The sequence below is a fragment of the Anoplopoma fimbria genome, chromosome 11, assembly GCF_027596085.1.
Source record: "Anoplopoma fimbria isolate UVic2021 breed Golden Eagle Sablefish chromosome 11, Afim_UVic_2022, whole genome shotgun sequence".
NCBI lineage: Eukaryota > Metazoa > Chordata > Actinopteri > Perciformes > Anoplopomatidae > Anoplopoma > Anoplopoma fimbria.
The window spans coordinates 8891617-8914617 of NC_072459.1; the positions used below are offsets into that span (position 1 = coordinate 8891617).

The window sequence follows — 23001 nt, forward strand, 5'->3', positions numbered from 1 at the left end:
GCTCTTCCTGTCTCAGTTTTCCGTCCTGGTCCGTTTGGATCCGAGCGTCAGGATTGGGAAGCAGACTGAAGGGGCGGCTGCCGGCGGCGCAGCGAGCCTGGTGGACAGAATGTCAGAAAGCCCGGAGAAAAGCGCCTCGGTGTCGGCTCAGGAGCTGAAAGAGCAGGGCAACCGCCTGTTCTTGAGCCGCAAGTACCTGGAGGCCGCTTCCTGCTACAGCAGAGCCATCGTAAGAGGAAACCAGGAACAGTGTTATATAATATATACTATAATATGTTATAGTGTTTAAATAACTGGGTTCTACTTCACTTTTTAAACAGCCTGAATACATTAAACAACCAAGGGTTTCTCCTAAAGATATCTATTATAATGCAATACGTTACGATATGTTACCATAGGTTACGATACGATATGCAACTAAACGTTAAGCAACTATACGTTACGATACAATACAACACAATTCGATACAACACATTGCAATACAACAAGTTACGATACAACACGATGTTACGATACAACACGATGTTACGATACAACACGATACGTTTCGATACAACATGATCTGTTACGATACAATACGTTACGATACAATACGTTACGATACAATACGTTACGATACAATACGTTACAATACAATACGTTACGATACAACATGATGTTACGATACAACACTATATGTTACGATACAATACGTTACGATACATTGCGATACATTACGATACAAAACGATACAACACAATACAATACGATACATTACGATACATTACGATACAACACGATATGTTAACATATTTTATGATACAAAACCATACAGCACGATATGTTACGATACAACACGATACGTTGCGATACAACACAATATGTTTCGATACCTTACGATACAACACGATACATTACGATACAACATGATATGTTACGATACAACACGATATGATACGATACAACATGGAGCGTTACATTGCGATTCAATACCATACGTCACAATACAATTTGTTACTTTTCAATTTGATACGATTTCATCCTTCAAGATTCAATACTATTCCATACAATACTATATGATACGGTACAAAACATCGCATCATAAGTCTGTATTTGATGGATCCTGTCAAGTTGAGAATGTGAAGAGCAGAAGGTTGACTCAGTGTGTTATTGTTTCAGACCCACATTCCGTCCGTCCCGGCGTACTACACCAACAGAGCGCTGTGCTACGTGAAGCTGCAGCAGTACGACAAAGCTCTGTCCGACTGCAGACACGCTCTGGAGCTCGACGGCCAGTCGGTCAAAGCTCACTTCTTCATGGGTCAGTGTCACCTGGAGATGGAGAGCTACGACGAGGCCATCGGCAACCTGCAGAGAGGTACGACGGATTCTCCACCTCTGAGTTACTGGTGTAGTTATAGTTAACACACAGTGAGAGAGGTGTATCGTTACGTTTGTTTCACAGCTTATAACCTAGCCAAGGAGCAGCGTCTGAACTTTGGAGACGACATCCCCAGCGCTCTGCGGATCGCCAAGAAGAAACGTTGGAACAACATGGAGGAGAGGAGGATCAACCAGGAGAGCGAGCTGCACGCTTACCTCACCAAACTCATCCTCGCCGAGAAAAAGAGGCAGGTCCAGTCCGTCCATGACGAAGAATACACGTCTGAAATATAACTGGATCCTGTGAAAGTGAAGTTTGTCTGGTTTAATCTGCAGAGAGCTGGAGGGCTGCAGACAGAAACAAGAGGACAAGTCAGACGACGGCAGAATTCAGAACCATCCAAACGAGAACCACACCAAACATGTAGGTTTAATACCATGATGTTGTTCATAAAAACACAGTAGGAAACCAAAGGTTCTGCAAAGTGAAGCCAGTGCTTCATGTCTTAAAGCTGCATTCTCTCTACTGTCCATCAGGAGGCACCATGTTGTTTTTTCCCCTTTCCAGTGAACAGGAAGTGACCATATTTGGACTGAGGAGGAGTGACGTAGAGATACTTCTCTGGTGTCGACCTGTCAATCAGTGTGCAGCCCCGCCCTAAAGCATACCCTGCTTTACGGTCTATTCGACTCTAAATGGACCATAATTTACTAAATGAACATCATGCTGTATTGAAGAAGACTTGAAACTAGAGATTGAGACCATAAACTCATGTTTACAATGTTTACTGAGGGAATAAATCAAGAGAGAAGTAGAGTCATTTTCTCATAGACTTCTATACAACCAGAGGAGTCGCCGCCTGATGGTCAGTAGAGAGAATGCAGCTTTAACACATGAAGCATTGGATTCACTTTAAAGAACCAGAAGAATACTCCTGCTCCGTACTTAAAACTCTCTTGAATTAAAGTTGTCAGCGTGTTAGTGAAGATATTATGATTATTCTGAATATATATATTGATTCTTCTCATTTCCTAATTACTGTAGTAGTATCCCTATTTAATAACATATATCCAGTAATAACCTGTTGTTGTCGTCTGATTATTTCTAACCTCTATAAGGTGTGTTTCTCTTCAGGACAAGTATCTGTCCGACATGGAGGAGCTGTTCTGTCAGGTAGACGAGAAGAGGAAGGTCAGTGATGATGAGGTCACATGATCGAGATGAAAATAATCAAATGTATTGATGATGTTGATGTTACAGACATAATGTCATCTCTTAAGAGGTTTAAAGTAAAATAATTTTGTTTGTTTTAGAAGAGAGAGATCCCTGACTTCCTGTGTGGGAAGATCAGCTTTGAGCTGATGAGAGAGCCGTGCATCACTCCGAGTGGAGTCACCTACGACAGGAAGGACATCGAAGAGCACCTGCAGGTACAAGTACTGATACTACTCTGTAAAAATACTGTTGTACAGGTAAAAATACTCAGATACTACTCTGTGAAAATACTCTACTACAAGTAAAAGTAGTGATACTACTCTGTGGAAATACTGTGGTTCAGGTAAAAATAGTGATACTACTCTGTGAAAATACTGTGGTTCAGGTAAAAGTACTGATATACTACTCTGTGAAAATACTGTGGTACAGGTAAAAGTACCAATACTACTCTGTGAAAATACTCTACTACAAGTAAAAGTACTGATACTACTCTGTGGAAATACTGTGGTACAAGTAAAGGTACTGATACCACACTGTAAGAAATACTCTTGTTCAATTAAAAGTACCAATACTACTCTGTAAAAATACTCTTGTACAATATAAGTATAAGTATAATTATTCATTATTCCTATAAGTATGAATACTTCTCTTTAAAAATACTCTTTTGCCTTAAAGTACAAATACACACTGTTACAGAAAAAAATATGAATACTTTACTGTATAAATACTGTAGTTCAAGTAAAAGTACTATTGCATACTGTAAAAAAAATCTGTAAAAGTACTAATACCCCGCTGTATAAATACTCTACTCTACTTGCAGCGAGTCGGCCATTTTGACCCGGTGACCCGTTCACCTCTGACCCAGGATCAGCTCATCCCAAACCTCGCCATGAAGGAAGTCATTGATGCTTTTATTCTGGAGAACGGATGGGTGGAGGACTACTGACCAATCAGAGCACAGGAACCGATTCAGAACCGATTCAGAACTGATTCAGAATCGATTCAGAACCGATTCAGAACTGATTCAGAACCGATTCAGAACTGATTCAGATGGGCTGTCCATTTAAATTTAAGAAAAGATCAAACTTTATCGCCTTGTTCCAGTTTGATGATCTGTGTCGTTTAGAAATCATCAAAGTAACAAACACACTTTATTTTTCTATAAAAACTAAAGTTATAAAGTGATTTTACAGGAAGAATGAGTTGAAGATAGAATTTATAAAGTGAATGTAAAACCAACAAATCAAAGTTCTAAAATCAAGAAAAAGCCAAATAAAGTTTAAAGATGCGTCACTAGAGGTCGCTGTCTGTTAAACCTTCAACAGGAACGTTCTCACAAGAACTCGGAAGTAGAAATACTACAGCATAAAAACACTCTGTTACCAGTAAAAGACTGCATTTAACATTTGACTTAAAAGTTAAATTGTGCAAAAAAACGTTTTCATGAAGTCCAACTGATTCAGTCCAAACAGCAAACATTTATATAATATAATATAATATAATTTTTATTTTATTTAATAAATATAATTTAATGCACTTTAGACGTATTTTCTGAAACAGATTATGACGAAAAAGCACTTTAAGTTTAAGAGCACAAAGTTCATTTATATTTTAAGAACTCTGGATACTTAAATACACATTTTTAAAACTTCAAGTTATTTAACTCTTTTCTATCATTAGGGACATTTTTGGCTTTACATTTTTAATTTTGTATTAATGTAAGTGTCTAAGTAGTTTCTTTTTCGTTTTTTCTTTTAGAAGTCTATAATAAACTGTGTAAATAAAATACAGACACTTAGACAAATATGTCCCATTGAATCCCATTAAAACCACTCATACATTCCATTATACCAGGCTTTAATCTGGAGCTCTGACTTCTAAACTACTTTTTAAATATTTTAAACCAGATTATATGAAATAATTTGTACTTTTTTTCATAAAAACAACAGTGTAAACAAATTTTCATTTTAAATGGTTAAAATCCTGAAAAATATAAATATTTGGTCGTTATGATTATCATATATTAGACAATATATAATATAACTGGATCAGGTTTCAAGTTCTCAAACAAATACTCACAATAATCTCCTCGTCCATTAAAACAAAATCCGTAATCTGTGACTTTATAAGTATTTAAAGTTTTAAAAGTTAAACTTTGCTAATGAGACTAGAAGTGATGTCATGAAATGCTGTTAAACTGAAATTATTAATGCATATTAAAGCACAGAGAAGGAACAAAAGAAGGAAAACAAATGTTTGATTTTAAAATAAGAATCCTGTAGATCAATTAATTAACAAAAACATATTAATTTAATTAGATTTCAGTTTAGTCTGAAGTAAAAAAAACTGTTTTATTGTCGGAGCAACGACAGAAATCTGAACTTTGATAGTTGGACAGCCTCTCTGTGTTTCTGTCTCATGTTGGTTCCAGTTTGCTCCTGTTTACTGGGACTAGTCAGACCAGTTTACTACCTGTTTGTGTGAGCTTTGTTTAATCAGATGAGACGCTCAATCTCAGTCTGTAAAGATCAGAGTCGTTTCATTTTCAATCCTCCTGTATAGGTCAGTATTGATTATCAGTTCATGGAGTAAGAAACTGACTCAGATTAAAGTAATCAGATTACAAATGAAAGGAAGAGTGTTGCGTTTGCTGGCAAACTAAAAGAGGGGAGATTGTAGCGCTGTCGCTGAAAGAGAGAGAGAGAGGTGTAGTCGTTGAGAGAAACTCATCAGTCGGTGGAAAGACCAGTTTTTGTTGTAAATATTGAATCAGTAAATTAAGAAATTGTGTTTTCAGATTATTTTTGCGTTTTATGAGTTTGTCTCTGCATGAAATACATTTTTACTTGTTTTTGCTCTTTTTTTCCCCTTGTTGATGGTGAAGTTGTTTTTTAATTGTTGGTATTTCTGTGTATGAACACAAAGATCATGTGACATCATGTCTCAAACAGCTGCATGTTGCTGGTCATCCTTTCTGTTTTAATGTGACGATTATAATCCAGCTTCAAATTAAAGTCAGATAATTTAAATGTACTGAAAGGATCAGATTTACTTCTTACTACGTTTCTGTTTCTAGTCTTCAGTAGTAGTGAGACTTCTTACAGCTCAACACGTCTTTGAACGATCAACCAGCTGCACAAACATGTTTAAATGTTGTGATGAAATAAATGTTTCATGTTTTGTACATCTCAGTTTAAGTCTCATCTCCTTCTGTGATTGAAGACAGTTTAGAAAAGTTTATTTTTAGTGCTAAATGTGTAGCTTTTATCTTTGTTTAGCTGAAATATACATTATGTTCCCCTCAGTAAACTGTAATAACTTTATTGATCCTCTGACTACTCATCAGGTCAACATGTAAACGTGTCCAACACTTTAGTTTATGACTAAATACCTTCAGAACTAAAGATATTAAATCAGTTAATGGAGGTTTATCAGACAACGGTCCTCTGAACAAAGACGTAAAACGTTCTCTCCACCTACAGAAGAGGGTTTTTTAGTAGCTTTCTGTTTCTGTTGTTTATGCCTCTGTAGTCTTTATGTGCCTCTTTGTAGTCTTTTGTGTCTCTTTGTAGTCTTTATGTGTCTCTTTGTAGTCTTTATGTGTCTCTTTGTGGTCTTTTTATGACTCTTGGGGGGGGCTGACATTTTTGGGCCTGAGCCTGGTGGACCGAGTCGACCTGTTCAGTGATCCATCATGTCCTCAGCTGGACTTTGTGTTAACTACCTGATGTTCTATAATAACTGTTATGTTATTAGACTGATGGAAACCAGAAACACGATGTTGTTGCAGTGAAATCTTAAAACTTCATCTGTTAAAAGAACCACAGAAACAATCTGACAACATTTTAACAGCAGACATTTTTATTCCTCCAAAGACTGGACCAAATGTCTCTTTTACTCCTTTGTTCATTAAATACACATTTTTATTGTTTTATAATTAGAAAACGTGGTTTAAAAATGGAATCTTTGCTTTGTGAAGCTGGAATGTAACTGTGGTGATGTAGACTAAAAATCAAATAGAGACTTTTAGTGAGAGAGTTTCTCCTTCCTCTGATCTGCACTATGATATAAAATCAAAAACAGTGGCGAGCTGATGAAGAAGCTCAGCCGAGGAAGGTGGAGATGAAGACGCTGGTGTCCAGGTTGAGGGTGGCGTGCCACCAGCGGTCGGGGAAATACAGCACCTGATGGAGAAACCACATTTTGACAGACGGAGACGTGAGTTTTAATGATTTTTGTGTTAATTATGAAAATATGAGTCAAAACAAAGCAGCGAGCAGAGAAACTGAGATTTAGTGATGAAATGAAAAATGTGATGTAAAAGTGTTGATTTAAAAGTGTTGTTTCAGAACTCATTGTTCAGATTCACTATTATTATTTATTATTATTATAAAAAAGTCTCTTCCTCTTCTTCTTCTGATGAAAGCAGACATTTATGTTTGATGCATTTTTGGTTTTAAAGAGGAACATTTTAAGGGTTAAAGGTACAAGAAAAAAAAAAAGAAAAGAAGAAAATATATATATAAAAAAAACACACACACACACACACACACACACACACACACACACACACACATATATACATATATATATATACACACATATACACATTTAAACCCTTAAAATGTTCCTCTTTAAAACCAAAAATGCATCAAACATAAATGTCTGTTTTTATCAGTATCAGTATATATATATCAGTAAATATATAAACTGTATGTGTTTTTTTGAGGACGTGTTGAGTTAATTTCCTGCCTCATAAAAACATTTAAAGAGCCAGTTTTTAAGTTTCATAATTATTTTAAATGCTGCAGTGTTTACGTCAATGTTAACTAATGTTTGTAGTCTTCTTCTTCTTCTTCTTCTTCTCTTCAGGAAACCTTTTTGATGGATCTTTGAACTTTATTTTCTCTGTGTACTTAAACAAATACTACTAATAAACCAGCAGTACCTTTAATAAAACCCAACGTGTTTACCTCTCCAGGTGAGATGGTGCACTCCAGCGGAGCCTCTTCCTCCGGTAGCTGAGGGTAGATCTCCGTCACCCAGGACAGGGTGGTGCGGTTCGGGTGGAAGTGAGGCCCCTTGTCCGGCGGGTAGAGGAACCACCGCTGTGAGATCACAAACAAGCAATTTAATATTCTGAACTCATTAATAACAATATAAATCAACGTTACATGAAGGAAACTGAAGAATCCGGTATTTATCTTCACCTTTCTCCCGTAGATGACCTCAGAGAATCCCGGACCGTGCCAGTGAAACGGGACTCCGGTTCCAGGACCTGGAGACCAAACACGGACCTGAAGGTTTACAGCTGACCTCAGGTGATAAATCATTTTCATATCTGATGCATTCGAGTCGCAGAAAGCAAAACAGTCGCTGAAATAAAACTCTAAGAAAACTAAGAAACTTTTCATTAAAAAAATCCTACTAGGTGAGTTTATTAATAAAGAACAACAAGGACATTCAGAATGCTTTACATAAATATAAAATAAATGAAAATAAGGCTATTTATTAATTGAAAGAATACATTTTTCGAACATAAACAAAAGAAATGTTGATTTAAAAGATGTAATCCTGAAGAGGTTTCTCTGATTTTCTTATGTCATAAAACTGCCATAAAATTATTAAATATTAATGTTTCACTTACACTGAGTTAAATCTTTTAATCAGCTAGTCCTGATCATTACAACCAAATATTCATTATTTTTCAGAATTTGAAACCTTTTAAATATCAGTTTGATTATATAAAGCCACTGTTGTTTATAAAAAAAAAATTTAAACACAAAACATGTATCATTATCTGTAAATTATTAGCAACAACAATGATTTGTATACATATCTATTTATGTTTGAGAAATAGCTTGTTTAGGACAAACATGAGAAAATGTCTCAATATTGTGGAAAATATTAAAAAGTAGATTAAAAGCCTGATATAATACAACTTATTATTTAATGGTTTTAATGGGACATCTTTGTCTTTCAGGCTCTGAGTGTCTGTGTTTTGGCTCAACAGTTTATTATTGACTTAATATAAGAGATGAGGTTCAACTTCAGATTTTAGGTTACGTGCATTAAAAACAATATTTATTATTAAACATTAAAAAGATACAAATGTCCCCAGAGAAGTAGAAATGTTTAGAAGCACAGAAGTAAAGAATAATATCTTTATTTATCTGTTTCAGATATCAGTGTTTGGACGTCACAGACATCAGAGGTTTGAGCTCTCTAACCTGCGATCCCGAAGCTGTACGCTCCGCTGGTCCGAGGCAGGACGTACGGCGGAGACTTGTACTGATCGAACAAACGCTGCCACTCAGTGAAGTTATTGTCTCCGAAGAAATACAGAGTTTCTGCAGGAGACAGAAACAGAGCAGCTGTTTAGGAGATTAATGATGAAACTATATATATATATATATATATATATATCGCTTTGGATAAAAGCGTCTGCCAAATGACTGTAATGTAATGTAATATATATATTTTTTTATTCTTATTTATTTATTATATATATGTAATTATATAATAATAAATAAATAACAAACAGGTTTACATCCTGATTTATAATATTTTGGCTCTTTAAGACCGACTGAAAACTTATGTGTGTAAAAGACTTAAAGTTTACTTTTTCTTTTCTTAGAAAAAGGTTTGAGGAGAGAAGACCCGTTTTGTTTGATTGTTAAGCTCTTCAAGGCTTTTTTGTGATTTTAGTATATATAAATTAACTAAACAGTTAACCAATGAGCTTTGAGCTGAGAGCCACAGACAGGAAGTCAGGAAAGTATTAAGAGACAGACCATCACATATTGTTGGTTGATCTGCACATGAGATTTGTTTAAGAACAAACGACCACCTTCAGGAGAAACTCTAAGACGATCTTCATTAATGGTGAGTCTCTGAACTTTAAAATCATTCAGATCTTCATTTAAAAACTGATGTGTGTAAAAACACACATCAGTTTTCAGTCGGCTTTAGAGACACAAAAATATAATAAATCAGGATTTAAACCTTTGTTGTTGAGATTTGGCTCCAGTGACTGAACACTGGGTTGAATTCAATACAAAACCTCATTGAACTTTTATTTTATTCTACATTATGTCGTTTAAAACTGGTCTCCTCCACCTCGCTGCAGGAGGAGATGTCTTTGAACTCACCGCTGCCGAGGACGTCTGCAGACTGAGGCCTCAGCAAAACGTCCACGTACTCCTGCAGAGGGACGTCCACTGGAGCAAAGGGACCACAGTGAGTGTTTCAGCCGTTTAAACCATCAATCAATCAATCAATCAATCAATCAATCAATCAATCAATCAATCAATCAATCAATCAATCAATCAATCAATCGATAAATAGATAAATCAATAAGAGTAAAGAGAGTGGAACCTTTCCTGTAGGAGTAAGTGTTGGCTGTGCTGAGCCGAACTCTCAGCTCTCCATATTCTTCTAATAAACTGGACCTCGAGCACAACGACCGGAATCTCTGAAACACAATGAATGTATTTATATATTTGTTTCACTCCAGTGTTTTACTGTAAATCAACAGTGTGAATGTGAGAACACTTCCAGATGAAACAATGAGGTTTAAGTTCCGACTTTCAGATTTAATTTGAGATGAAAAGTGAAGGAATTTTGGTTCTTTAGTTTCATTTTAAAGACGATCTGCTGGAGACAAAACAATAAAACTGACCTGATACTTTAGACTCTACAGTAAGAACATGCAGTACTGCGCTTTATACTTCTACTGATACTTTATACCTCTAATCCACTACATCTCAGAGGTAAATATTTTTACTCCACTAAATTTGTTAGATTAAGATTTTCCATGATATCTCGTTCTGCATAATGATTACTTTTACTTTTGATACTTTAAGTACAGTTTTCTAGTAATACCTAAGTAAACTTTACTGAAGTAAATTATCTGAATAGTTCTTCAATCTCTGCATGCTGGATGCCTTTAAGAAAAAAATCCATCCTGTAACACATTTTTTTAAATCAGCTAAGTGATTTGAAGTGCATACGTAGAAATGTAAAGAAAAATAAAAGAATAAATAAGTAAATTTAAAAAATGTGGAAATAGCAGCAGGGGAAAGAATAAGGAAATATTAAAAGGCATACAAATGTAATAAAAGATATTATATCAAAATTAATAAAAATAAATATACAGAAAAATAGAGTAACTTGTATACAAAACATATACAGATATAATATATAAGTATATATATATATATATATATGTATGCATACCTGAAGAAATAATATATAATATATATATATATATATATATATATATATATATATATATATATATATATATATATAAAATAGAACTAACTATGTATATTCCCTATTTTTTTATTTACTTATTTATTATTTTCCTTTATTCTTCTTTATATTTCCACATTTATTTTCTTTTAAATATTTATTATATTTTCATTGCACCATTTAAGTCTAATTTTATATGAATATAAATGTGGTTGAGTATGAATCAAATAGTCAGAGTGAATTTCTTCACTTAAAACAAACAGTTAAAACATTTACCACACAAATGCAACTACATGACAAACTGTTCAAGTTTGAACCAGTAACATGCGTCACTCTGCAGCCAACATGAACGATAAAGTGTTCGTTAAACTCACCGTGTTATCAGTCAGACCTCTGAGGATCACCGGTCTGCTGTATGCATACCTGAAGAAATAATGTTTGATCAGCAGAAAACATGTGAGATAAGAAATGTTAGAAAAAAATACTGTTGGACTCTCTTATCTGAAAATGTAAACTTTGCATTTAAAATATTTTTTTCTCTATTAGAGACCCAACATTGAATCCACATATTAACTAATGGTTAGGATGCTTCTGTTGTGTTTCTAGGTTTGTGTGTTTAGGGTGGTTGTCATGGTGATATTAGTTTTAGCTTAGAAGGACTAGAAAATCCAGAAATCGACAAATCAAATATATGTAAAAACTGTACATCACTTGATGTACTGCTGCCCTTTGTGACCTTGCAAATACACAAAAGTACCTGATATTATGATATAATTATGTGGCATTTAAAGGATTTATTTGGGGATAAATCATCTTATTCGTACCTTTCAATGAACTGTTGATGTGAGAGCGAGGATCTGTCCAACACATCGATGTTACAGAGACCTTCATCCTGTAATCTATAATCTGAGTCTAATGACCTGAACACAGAGGCAGAGACGGACATCAGAACAAAACATCAATACCTTGTGCAAAAAAAATACATTTTATATATAAAATATAATTAGGAATTATTTATCTTTTATATAATTATTTTATAAAAAACAAAATATGTGTGTGTGTGTGTGTGTGTGTGTGTGTGTGTGTGTGTGTGTATGTATGTATATATATATATATATATATATATATATATATATACACAGTACACAGTACCAGTCAAAAGTTTGGACACACCTTCTCATTCAACTACTTTGAAGAATCTAAAATCTAAAACATATTCTGGTTTGTTGAGCATTTGTTTGTTTGCCACATAATTCCATATGTGTTCCTTCATAGTTTGGATGTCTTCAATATTAATCTACAATGTAGAAAAAAATAAAAATAAAAATAAAGAAACACCATTGAATGAGAAGGTGTGTCCAAACTTTTGACTGGCACTGTATATATATGTATGTGTGTGTGTGTGTGTGTGTGTGTGTGTGTGTGTGTGTGTGTGTGTATTAACATATAAATAAATATACATAAGACAGTGATACTGGGCTCCATGAAGCAAACACTGTGGATGTTTGAGCTCAGAGGAACACTGGTAATGAAATCTGTTCAAAACATCATTTAACTTTTCGTTTATTTTAGAGTCAGGTTAAGAGGAATGAATGATTAGTTATAGATAAATAATCATTCATTCCTCTTCAGCAGATTGTTTACATCTTGTTGCCTTCACCTCTTTCAAACAGCTGCTGGATATGAAGGCAAACGTTAAAGTGACAGAATATTAAACGGAGTTTGGTGTGAAGCTCAGTTCGAGTAGCAGGTGTTGCGGCCAAGCTAGTGGTACGATTCATAACAACGTACAATAATAATAATAATAATAATAATACACGTGTGTGGGTGTAGTGTTGACCCGGGTTTGTGGACTCACCAGCCGCCTCCGTCACCGGACGGCTCCGCTGCCTTCACTCCGATGAAATATATCAGAACAAACTGCCTCCATGTCGTTAACACACACGTTTTATATTCCATTCAAAACTCTATTGATGAAAACGTGTATTTAACTTAGAGCAGGAGAACATCACGTCTCTCATTATCCCGGAAAACGAACCGTCATTTCGCTTCCGGCCGGATAGCCAATCAGAAGCCCCCACATTAATCTGACTGCGTGCTGCGTTCAAGTTGCGTGGGAACTATGAACTACACTGTATAACTCTTAGTACAGTTTTGAGGTACTTGTACTTTACAGAATAAAGTGTTAATGTTAAACTTTACAGATGAGACGATTCATCATTTAATTGATTAGCAGGAAGCTAATTCTCAACAATTTTGATGACTTTGATGTACAACGTGGTTCCATCTTCAAAACATAAAGTTTAACTTTTTTTATTATTCTAATCATTTTAATTTATTTTCAATCAAACACTATTATGTTACAGTGTATTCTATCAAGTATTGTATTATTCTGTGTAATATGTCATATTTAAATGTGTATATGTAGTCTATAGCATGGGCATATACAACATGTAATAATTGTATATATTATTATATATATATATCCTGTATCTAATATCTTGTATGTACTATTATACCTATAAAACTATGAATATATTCATAATATGTATACTTGATACTAGTTGTGGAAGAAGTACTGACATGTTTTACTTGAGTAAAAGTATAATACCACAATAAAAGAATACTCTGACAAATATACTACATTAAAGGTAAAATTCCTTTAATTTATATAAATATTTAAATTCTTACATAAGTAAAAGTACATACATATAAGCAGAAAACTGAAATCAATAAAATATATATTAAAGTACTATTTATGCAAAACCAGAGTGTTGCATATTATTGGAATACTACAACTGATTGAATGTTAAATTAACATATTTAAAGTATTATTGGAGCTAATAATACACTTTTTTCATACTAGTAAAAGCTGTCAGATACATTAACAGTAGTGTAAAGTACAATACTTCTCTCTAAAATGCAGTAGAAGTAGAAAATGTAAATATTCAAGGACAGTACACGTATGTCAAAATTCCACTTTAATACAGTACTATAATAAATATTGGATTATGTGATATTTTAAATGCAGGACTTCTACTTGTAGTGGAGTATTTACACTGTGTAGTATTAGTACTTCTACTTCAGTAAATTATTTGAATGTTTCATCTCTGTAGTCTCAGTCATTTTCCTTTTTAGTCGCTTCACAGGAAGTGAAAATAAAAATAAATTCTCCAAATGTTAAGAACAAATATTTTATTCCACATAAAACAGACAAACAGTTCAAATGTATTTAAAATATTTGTGGTACAGCTCAGTTGTTGTTATATTGTCTAGCGTCACAATGAACTGCAACAAGTATTTGACTAAATGTAAAATATGTAACTGTTAATTAATGTATATATTATGTAAACTTCATGTATTTGATGCTTTACAAGAACCACAGTTGCAGCTGCTCAGTGCAAAACAAAGCAAGGCATTAGTAATTAATAATTAATAGATTAAAGAGGTAATAAAGTGAATAAAAACACAAATATACACATCTTCATTGTCACTCTTCATCACAGGAGTTCTTCTACTTGTAAAATTCACCGTCAGTGCAAAAGTTTAATGTCATAAACATATAAAATTCAGTTTTACAGAAATAAATCAGGTAAAAAGATTTAAACAAAACCGGATTATAATCCTAATATTTGATCATCTAATCTGTTCACTTTAATTTCTTTAGTAGATTTAAATATGAGTCTGGAGGTTTAATTATTTTATAGCCATGTTAATAAAGCTTTAATTAAATAAGAAATGTAATCAATTATTCATTTCCTGAATCTTTATTTAAATGACAAATTAATAATTAAATGTTTAAAGATAAAACATAGATTTATTTTATTTATTTACTAATGTGTCTGTTTAATAACTCAACATATTAATTTCGAAAACTTTATGTTAAAGATTCTTCTTTTAAATTGATTTGTGAATTTGTTAAATTAGTTTAATTTTAAAAACTTTTAGGATATTTATTTTTTCCAACTTAATTTTAAAACGTAATCATTAGTTCATCATTTAAATAAAGAACAAAGAGATATATTCAATTAAATTATCTTTTAATTTACTTTTTTGCTTTCATTATATATTAATTTATAATAATTTATGCATTATTGAAAGTCAGTATTGATTAATTATTGATTAATTATTAAGTGTTTCAGTCTGATGAATTTCAATTTCTTAATCAGTGATTGAAGAACCAGCTAAAAATATAACAGACATCTTCTGGTAATGCATAAGTTATAAAATGATATAGTTTTTATTATAGTGCAAACAAGTTGTAGCAGAAGAGATACAAGAGATGCTCCGAGCTAAAACTCTATTAAGATAAAGTATTTTTAAATTTAAAGACAAAATAATTATTTAATTCATCAGGAAATAATCAACAGACAATGATGTTTGTTTTAAAGGCAGCGGTTCTGCCCTGTGATAGGCTGGCGACCTGTCCAGGGTGTACCCTGCCTTCGCCCATTGACAGCTGGGATCGGCTCCAGCACCCCCGCGACCCTTAACTGGATAAGCGGTTACGGAAGATGGATGGATGGTTCTGATTCGGTTCTGACACTTTACTAGATCTTTAATCTTCACTATGAGAGCACCAACAGGGAGAAGAGGACGGGTAGGAGGGACAGTAGGAGTGGGGCCGAGAGGGAGACCAGCCCGGGGGTCCCGGATGTGGACCCGTCGCCCTCGAAGGCGACGAAGCCCGGCTGGGCCCCGGTGACCGTGCTCTTGATCCAGCTCTGGTACTTGGAGACCCGGGCGTAGACTCCGGGGAAGTCTGCCAGAGCGCAGCCCCGACCGAAGCTCACCACGCCGGCCTGGACCCACACGGACCCGTTCTTACTCACCAACGGGCCGCCGGAGTCTCCCTGAACGCAGCACACAGGTGGGTTAATACACCAGAAAATACACAAGAAATACCTCTGCTCAGGGAAGAGTATTATGCACACTATTCTCTTAATCAGTAGATACAATAGTTTATCTGTAAACATTTTTTTTTAAATCACCAAAATATAATTTCCAAGTCCAGGAGTTTTTTTCTGTACTACATCTCAGATGTAAATATTGTACTTTTTACTGTACTACATCTCAGAGGTAAATATTGTACTTTTTACTTGACATCTCAGAGGTAAATATTGTACTTTTTACTGTACTAAATGTATTTAATACCTTTAGTCATTTTGCAGATTTTTAAAACGAAAAACAATCCACTACTAAATGATGATGTATTATTAAAGATTAAACTACCAGCAGTACAAAAAGTCTACTGTACTTTTGCATAATGAGTACTTTTACGTTTGTTACTTTAAGTATATGTTGATGCCAATACGTTAGTACTCCTACTCTAGTAAAATGTGCACAAACATTGGCAGCAAATGTGTTTTTTACTTCAGTTAAAGTAGCTATACCATACTAACGTAATACTCTTTACGCATTGAAATTTACATAAAAGTATCAAAAGTAAAAGTATTCATGATGCAGAATTATTTCTATAGTATTATAGCATTATTATTATTATTATTATTGATGCATTAATGTGGTCATCACTTTAAAGGTGGAGCTCATTTAAATGTATTTCTATATATTCCTTGTAGTTTAATCTGTAATAATACATCATCATTTATTAGTTGACTGATACTCTGAATCTGTAGAGTAAGTAAAGGTACATCTCCAGCCCTCAACGTGTCCTCAGGTGAAGGAGCAGACTCACCTGACAGGAGTCCTTGCCGCCCTCGTCCAGGCCGGCACAGATCATGTTATCTGTGATGATGCCATAGGCGGCGTCACACTGACTGTTGGACACGAGGGGGACCGTGACTTCCTGCAGCCGCTGAGGGAACGGGAGGGGCTCTGGAGACAGAGAGACAACGTGCTCTTCATCAGCATCATCATCATCATCATCATCATCATCATCAGCATCATCAGCATCATCATCAGCAGCAGCAGCATCATCAGCATCATCATCATCATCATCATCATCATCACACTGTTTATTCTGAATCCCACATAAATACTCACCAGAAAATAGTCCCCAACAGTCACTATTTCTTCCCTCTGTTATTTCGTTTAAATATCAGCTTAATACGTACCATTTAAAAAATATATATATTTGGATAAAATTCATGCTCCAGGTCTGCTTTTAATTTTATTGTGTGTTTACTGTCTTTTGCACCTTTCTTAATATGCTTTCATGTTTTATGTTTTGTTTTTATTGATTTTCTGCAACTCCGCTGCTGTTAAGCCCTTTGTGACTCCAGTCTGTAAAAAGCACTGTATAAATACACTTTACTTACTTACTTACTTTGATAAAAACTAAAAGTAACCAGCTGTTTTAGGGCCCTCGGCTAAGCCCCGCCCCCTGCTGCTACTCCGTCACGCTGTCAGAGCTACGTCACCATGGAGACCACACTGAAGAAATAATATCTACTTTTTTTGAAATAGGAAAAGCGGATAAGCATAAATAAACAAAAACTGTATTTCCTCCAGGAGATCACGAAACGAGAAGTCCACGTTGATTTATTAACGTAACTTGTGTTATGTAGTTATGGCACTAAACCATGTAAGGCGTCTCTACGTCACTCCTCCTCAGTCCAAATATGGTCACTTCCTGTTCACTGGTTGCAAAAGAAACCAACATGGCGGCGGCCGTAATTCCAGCGAAATCGCCAAACTGGAGGCTCAAAAACTAGTGTTTGTGTTCGTTTTAGCAGCATGACTCATCTCTGAGCGGATCTGAGAACACTGGGAGGGTTTGTTGTTTGCCTTTAAGCTCTTATGAAACTATGACAGGACGACTTCAATTTGTGTAACTACTTTTGTGAAGGCAGGTTTAGCAGCTGATGGAAAACACCTGTTGTGACATCACGGACTGGTGGAGGGGGCGTGGCCTGAAGAGCAACAGGTTTGAAAGCCTCTTTTTAGACTGGTTCCTTCAGCTAAGATCCATTGTTCTTTACTGGTGAGACAGTATCTGACGGGCATGAATTTCTCCTGAGTCATCAAAACATAAAAGATGAGCTGCTATTTTATTATTATTATTATATATATATTATATTTAGTTTATATTAACAAAGTCAAAAACTGCAAATTTCCCCGCTGCGGGACTAATAAAGGATTATCTTATCTTATCTTATCTTAAAGGTACAAGAAGCCTGCAGACGTTGAAACTTGATTAACTAAAAACACAACCAGTATATCTAGATATAGAAGAAGTATTGAGTTTTTTTTCAATAAAAGTACTAATACCACAGTGTAGAAATACTCTGTAAAAAGTTTTGCATTCCAAATAAGAAAAAGTACAAAAGTATTGGCAAAAAATATACTACATACTTGTGTATGTATGTATGTATGTATGTATGTATGTATGTATACATACATACATACATACATACACATATAAACATACACATACATATATACATACATACATACATACATACATACATACATACATACATACATACATACATACATACATACATACACATATAAACATACATACATACATACATACATACATACATACATACATACATACATACATACATACATGTGTATGTGTATGTGTATATATATACACACACACACAAACGTCCATTATTAACATTGTTCATACTTTTAGGATAAACTCTTCAACTCTCACCGTCACTTCCAATGGTTCCCCATCCGGTGACCCAGCTGGACGTCCCGGCTGTGAACACGCTCTCGTTGGACGCCAGACACACCGGTCTGATGTAGTCGGTGAAGTCAACGAGTGAGGACAGAAGCAGCAGGGCCATGTCGTTGTCGCTGTTCAGGGAGTTGTAGTCCGGATGTCTGATGACCCGAGTCACGGACCGGGACTGCTCGTTCAAGTTCAGGAGCTGCTGGGTGTCCCGTCCGAGGTACACGGTGAGACCGAAAGTACTGGTGCTGAGGAACGAAGAGAAGCCATGTTTAAATATACTCAGGCACAGTACAAATACTCTGTAACAGTAAAAGTACTAATACCACACTGTACAAATACTGTAACAGTAACAGTAAAAGTACTAATACCACACTGTACAAATACTGTAACAGTAACAGTAAAAGTACTAATACCACACTGTACAAATACTGTAACAGTAACAGTAAAAGTACTAATACCACACTGTACAAATACTGTAACAGTAACAGTAAAAGTACTAATACCACACTGTACAAATACTCTGTAACAGTAAAAGTACTAATACCACACTGTACAAATACTGTAACAGTAACAGTAAAAGTACTAATACCACACTGTAACTTTAACCATCAAAAGTATTATATTTACCTCTGAGATGTAGTACAGTAAAAAGTAAAATATTTACCTCTGAGATGTAGTACAGTAAAAAGTAAAATATTTACCTCTGAGATGTAGTACAGTAAAAAGTAAAATATCTACCTCTGAGATGTAGTACAGTAAAAAGTAAAATATTTACCTCTGAGATGTAGTACAGTAAAAAGTACAATATTTACCTCTGAGATGTAGTACAGTAAAAAGTACCTACTATATTTACCTCTGAGAAGTACTACAGTAAAAACTACAATATTTACCCATTAGCTTTAGTGGAGTTAGTAGAAGTATAAAATGTCATTAGAAGTAAAGTATGAATATTTTGTACTTAAGTACAGAACTTAAAATAAATATGGAACAAGCTGTTTAGTTGTCTTTGTCTGTTAAATAAAGAAGAACATAATGAATGTTTGCCGCTCCCTCTTTACGCTGATTTACCTGCCGGCTGCTGTTTGGACAGGTGAGGGAGTGGAGTCATGTGACGGAGCTCACCTGGGTAAACAGTGCGTCATGTGACGGAGCTCACCTGGGTAAACAGTGCGTCATGTGACAGAGCTCACCTGGAGAAACAGTGCGCGGCGGTCAGCACCCATTGGCTGTTGACCAGGGAGCCGCCGCAGAAGTGTCCGTTCGTGTTGTGCAGGCTGGCCTGCCACGGCCACGTGCCGGCTGAGGCGCTCTCACCTCCGACGATCCGGGTGTTGAGGGGCGCCAAGCCACAAACTGCAGGAGAAAAGGTTAAAGTTCACCTCAGTGGTGAGGTTTCACAGTATAGTTTGTACAACATTTAATGAAGAATTATTACTGACACAATGTTGAGAGTTTTAAAATAAAAAAGTACGAGAACATAACTCACCATCTGACTGTGCATTGCTTCCTGCTGGAGACAAAGAATAAAAACATCAGTATTTGTAACAGTCCGACACGTTGGTGTTACTGTTTTGATAGAAACCAGACCAACTGGTTGATCCTCGTTCGGGTCACTGGGTGAGGTTGGTATTTGTAGAATGAAACCAAAAAATGTTTAACGTGCTGTGATTTCTGGGAAAACTAGAGCAGGAGGTTAAAGAATGAATGTGTTATGAGGTTTGATAGATCTTACTTCCCCGTTGAAGTTTCACAGTGTTGAAGTACAGTGATATTCTACATTTTACTTCTCTACGCTGCATTTATTCATAAGATTTAGTTACTTTACAGATAAATATGTTAAAAAATGTATACGAAGATTATAAAACTCAAACAGAAGATTAAACCTTGTCATGTTTCAGATTAGTTATTATTACTGAGAATCTGAGAATACTGCTGTACTTTTATTGAATGGAGCTGAGAATACTTTTGTACTTTTACTGCATGGAGCTTAGAATACTGCTGTACTTTTGATGAATGGAGCTGAGAATACTACTTTACTTTTACTGTATGGAGCTGAGAATACTGCCATATAATAATATCTATATAATTAACAATATACTGCTATATGTCAACAGGGAACATCAGACTTTAGTATCTATAACTGTGCATCATATTTTATAAGCTGAACATTTTGTGTAAAATCTTGATTTGTAAACTAACTGATAAATGAGAAATACTCATAAAAAGTACCGTACCTCTTAATTTGTACTTCATACAGTAATTAATTCACACCACTGTCCCCTTTCACTTAATTACAGAGAATTTAAAATATTTAACTATGAATATTTTATCTGTAGTTTGCTCTACCTTCTCTTTTTTAAATGTATTATTTAATTCAGTTCTGATTTGTTAATGTCACTTAAATATTATTCACAAGAGATTCATTTGGTTACCAAATAGGACTCAAACCGCCGTCACGACCAACGTCTCCTTAGGTGAAAACAATCGACTGGAGTCAAACCGGCTGTTCTGGATTTTCATGTCCAGTGAAACATTTTCTTTATGTGACCTCTCTATCAACTCCTTAATCTCATTTCAACTGTGGGAACAGGTAGAGTGTTTTATATTTTAAAAAACTGAGCTTTTTACTTTAAATGTAAACCAGTTTTACTGTTTTATGAACGGCCGGTTAAATGAACCGGAAAGGAAAAAGCTCCAGTACATAAAGATATATTTAAGTATTAACATGAACAAACAGTCAGTATTCTACTTCCTCTCTTCATAAATATAGATTAGAACGGAGACGTTTTTTTAAAAGCACTCACCTGTTAAAACCAGCAGCACGAAGCCACAAACGACCAGCTTCAGCTCCATCCTGTTATTCTTTTCTGACTGTGTCCTGTCGTCAGTGAAACTCTTCACAAAGGTGAAAACAGAAAGGTGTGACTCCTCTTCAGGTACTTTGTGCTGCTGTCATGTCTAAGGGCAACACCTCACATTCCAAAGACACGGCCGTCTGCACAAACAAAAGGAACCAGACTCAGCAGCCCGCAGGGCCACAAACGCACGTTTTAATGGGGCCCCGGGCGTTTAATTGTGATTAACTACACGCTTTTTTATTAATGCTTTTATTCATTGTATTGAAACTGATTGAGTAAACTGAAACTATTGTCTGATTGAGTTGATTTGATGGTAGCGAGTAAGTAAGTAAGCAAGCAAGCAAGTACTTACATACTTAGTATGCGAGTAATTGAGTATGCAAGTAAGTAAGTACGCAAGTAAGTACGCAAGTAAGTACGCAAGTAAGTACGCAAGTAAGTACGCGAGTGAGTACGCAAGTAAGTAAGTATGCAAGTAAGTAAGTAAGTAAGTACGCAAGTAAGTATGCAAGTAAGTACGTAAGTACACAAGTAAGTACGAAAGTACGCAAGTAAGTACGCAAGTAAGTATGTAAGTAAGTACGTAAGTACTCAAGTAAGTAAGTACGCAAGTAAGTAAGTAAGTACACGAGTAAGTACGCCAGTAAGTACGCAAGTAAGTAAGTACGCAAGTAAGTACACGAGTAAATACGCCAGTAAGTACACAAGTAAGTAAGTAAGTAAGTAAGTACGTAAGTAAGTAAGTACGCAAGTAAGTACGTAAGTAAGTACCTAAGTACGCAAGTAAGTACGTAAGAATGCAAGTAAGTACGCAAGTAAGTTAGTAAGTAAAAGTTCAAAAGTATTTACATCAAAGTATACTTAAAATACCCAAAGTATAAGTACTTATGCATGGGTTCATCACTTGAGATCTTAAAAAAACCTACACATCTACATATTCTACGTTGTATTATTGTGCCTTGGAAACTCTGACACTTCTGAAAATAGCGATACAAATATTTGTAAAAACACTTTATGTGTGTTAATAGATTTGCATGGTTGATATGTGTTGCTCAGATATTCTTTTTATATGTAGACACACACAGCTGAGCTCCTCACGACTTTATAACTCATGATTCTTGGTACAACTATAGAAAATAAGACATATAATATAATGTTTATTGTGTTACAGTCTCATTTGAATTCTCTTATTCTGTTATTGTTCATGGATATGAAAATGTCTTCCTTTGGCGTCATCTGGTGGTAATATTAAGAATGACATAATGATAGATTCAATACTTTTAATATCCAGTAGCTTTTTTCCTGTACAGACAGTTTTTATATTTTCAATTAATTGTTGGATAAAATGCTGCCGGGGTGTTTTACCACACTAAAAACAAACTTTTGCCAAGACATAAACTGAAAAGAACTTAATTCTAGTTTTTTTTGTTCGTCTGATTAATGAACAGTCTTGTGAAACACATTTTACTGGTGTGAACGAATCTTTAACATCTTTTCAAAAAAATCGGCATTTAAGAAATCATGTTAGTCGGGCACGGATTGTACATTTAGGTAGTAGTTTAGGAGTACCATGCATGCAAACAATAATTTATTTTTGATTGATTTGTGTAAAGTGTGATTTATTTGTTTGTGTTTAAATATTTGTTAACTCGTTTCTT

At 34.9% G+C, this 23001-nt stretch overlaps 2 protein-coding genes and 1 pseudogene across 2 annotated transcripts; 1 reads left to right on the forward strand and 2 right to left on the reverse strand.

The window, feature by feature from the left end:
• The first annotated feature begins 26 nt into the window (after positions 1-26).
• Positions 27-4049, forward strand: LOC129098841 (E3 ubiquitin-protein ligase CHIP-like; annotated as a pseudogene).
• A 2368-nt stretch (positions 4050-6417) lies between these two features.
• Positions 6418-12897, reverse strand: jmjd8 (jumonji domain containing 8). Its single transcript, XM_054607921.1, has 9 exons — positions 12693-12897; positions 11659-11754; positions 11209-11257; positions 9956-10052; positions 9730-9798; positions 8809-8928; positions 7789-7856; positions 7552-7686; positions 6418-6762 (listed from the first exon to the last, which is right to left on the reverse strand). Exons 1-9 carry the CDS (start codon positions 12791-12793, stop codon positions 6682-6684), a joined length of 816 nt encoding a protein of 271 aa, XP_054463896.1. The 5' UTR covers positions 12794-12897; the 3' UTR covers positions 6418-6681.
• Positions 12898-15365: 2468 nt separating this feature from the next.
• Positions 15366-21338, reverse strand: LOC129098298 (trypsin I-P1-like). The gene is made up of 6 exons (XM_054607289.1): positions 21290-21338; positions 19972-19992; positions 19676-19850; positions 18462-18730; positions 16530-16669; positions 15366-15687 (listed from the first exon to the last, which is right to left on the reverse strand). The coding sequence occupies exons 1-6, from the start codon at positions 21336-21338 to the stop codon at positions 15403-15405; spliced, it is 939 nt and encodes a 312-aa protein (XP_054463264.1). The 3' UTR covers positions 15366-15402.
• Positions 21339-23001: the final 1663 nt, after the last annotated feature.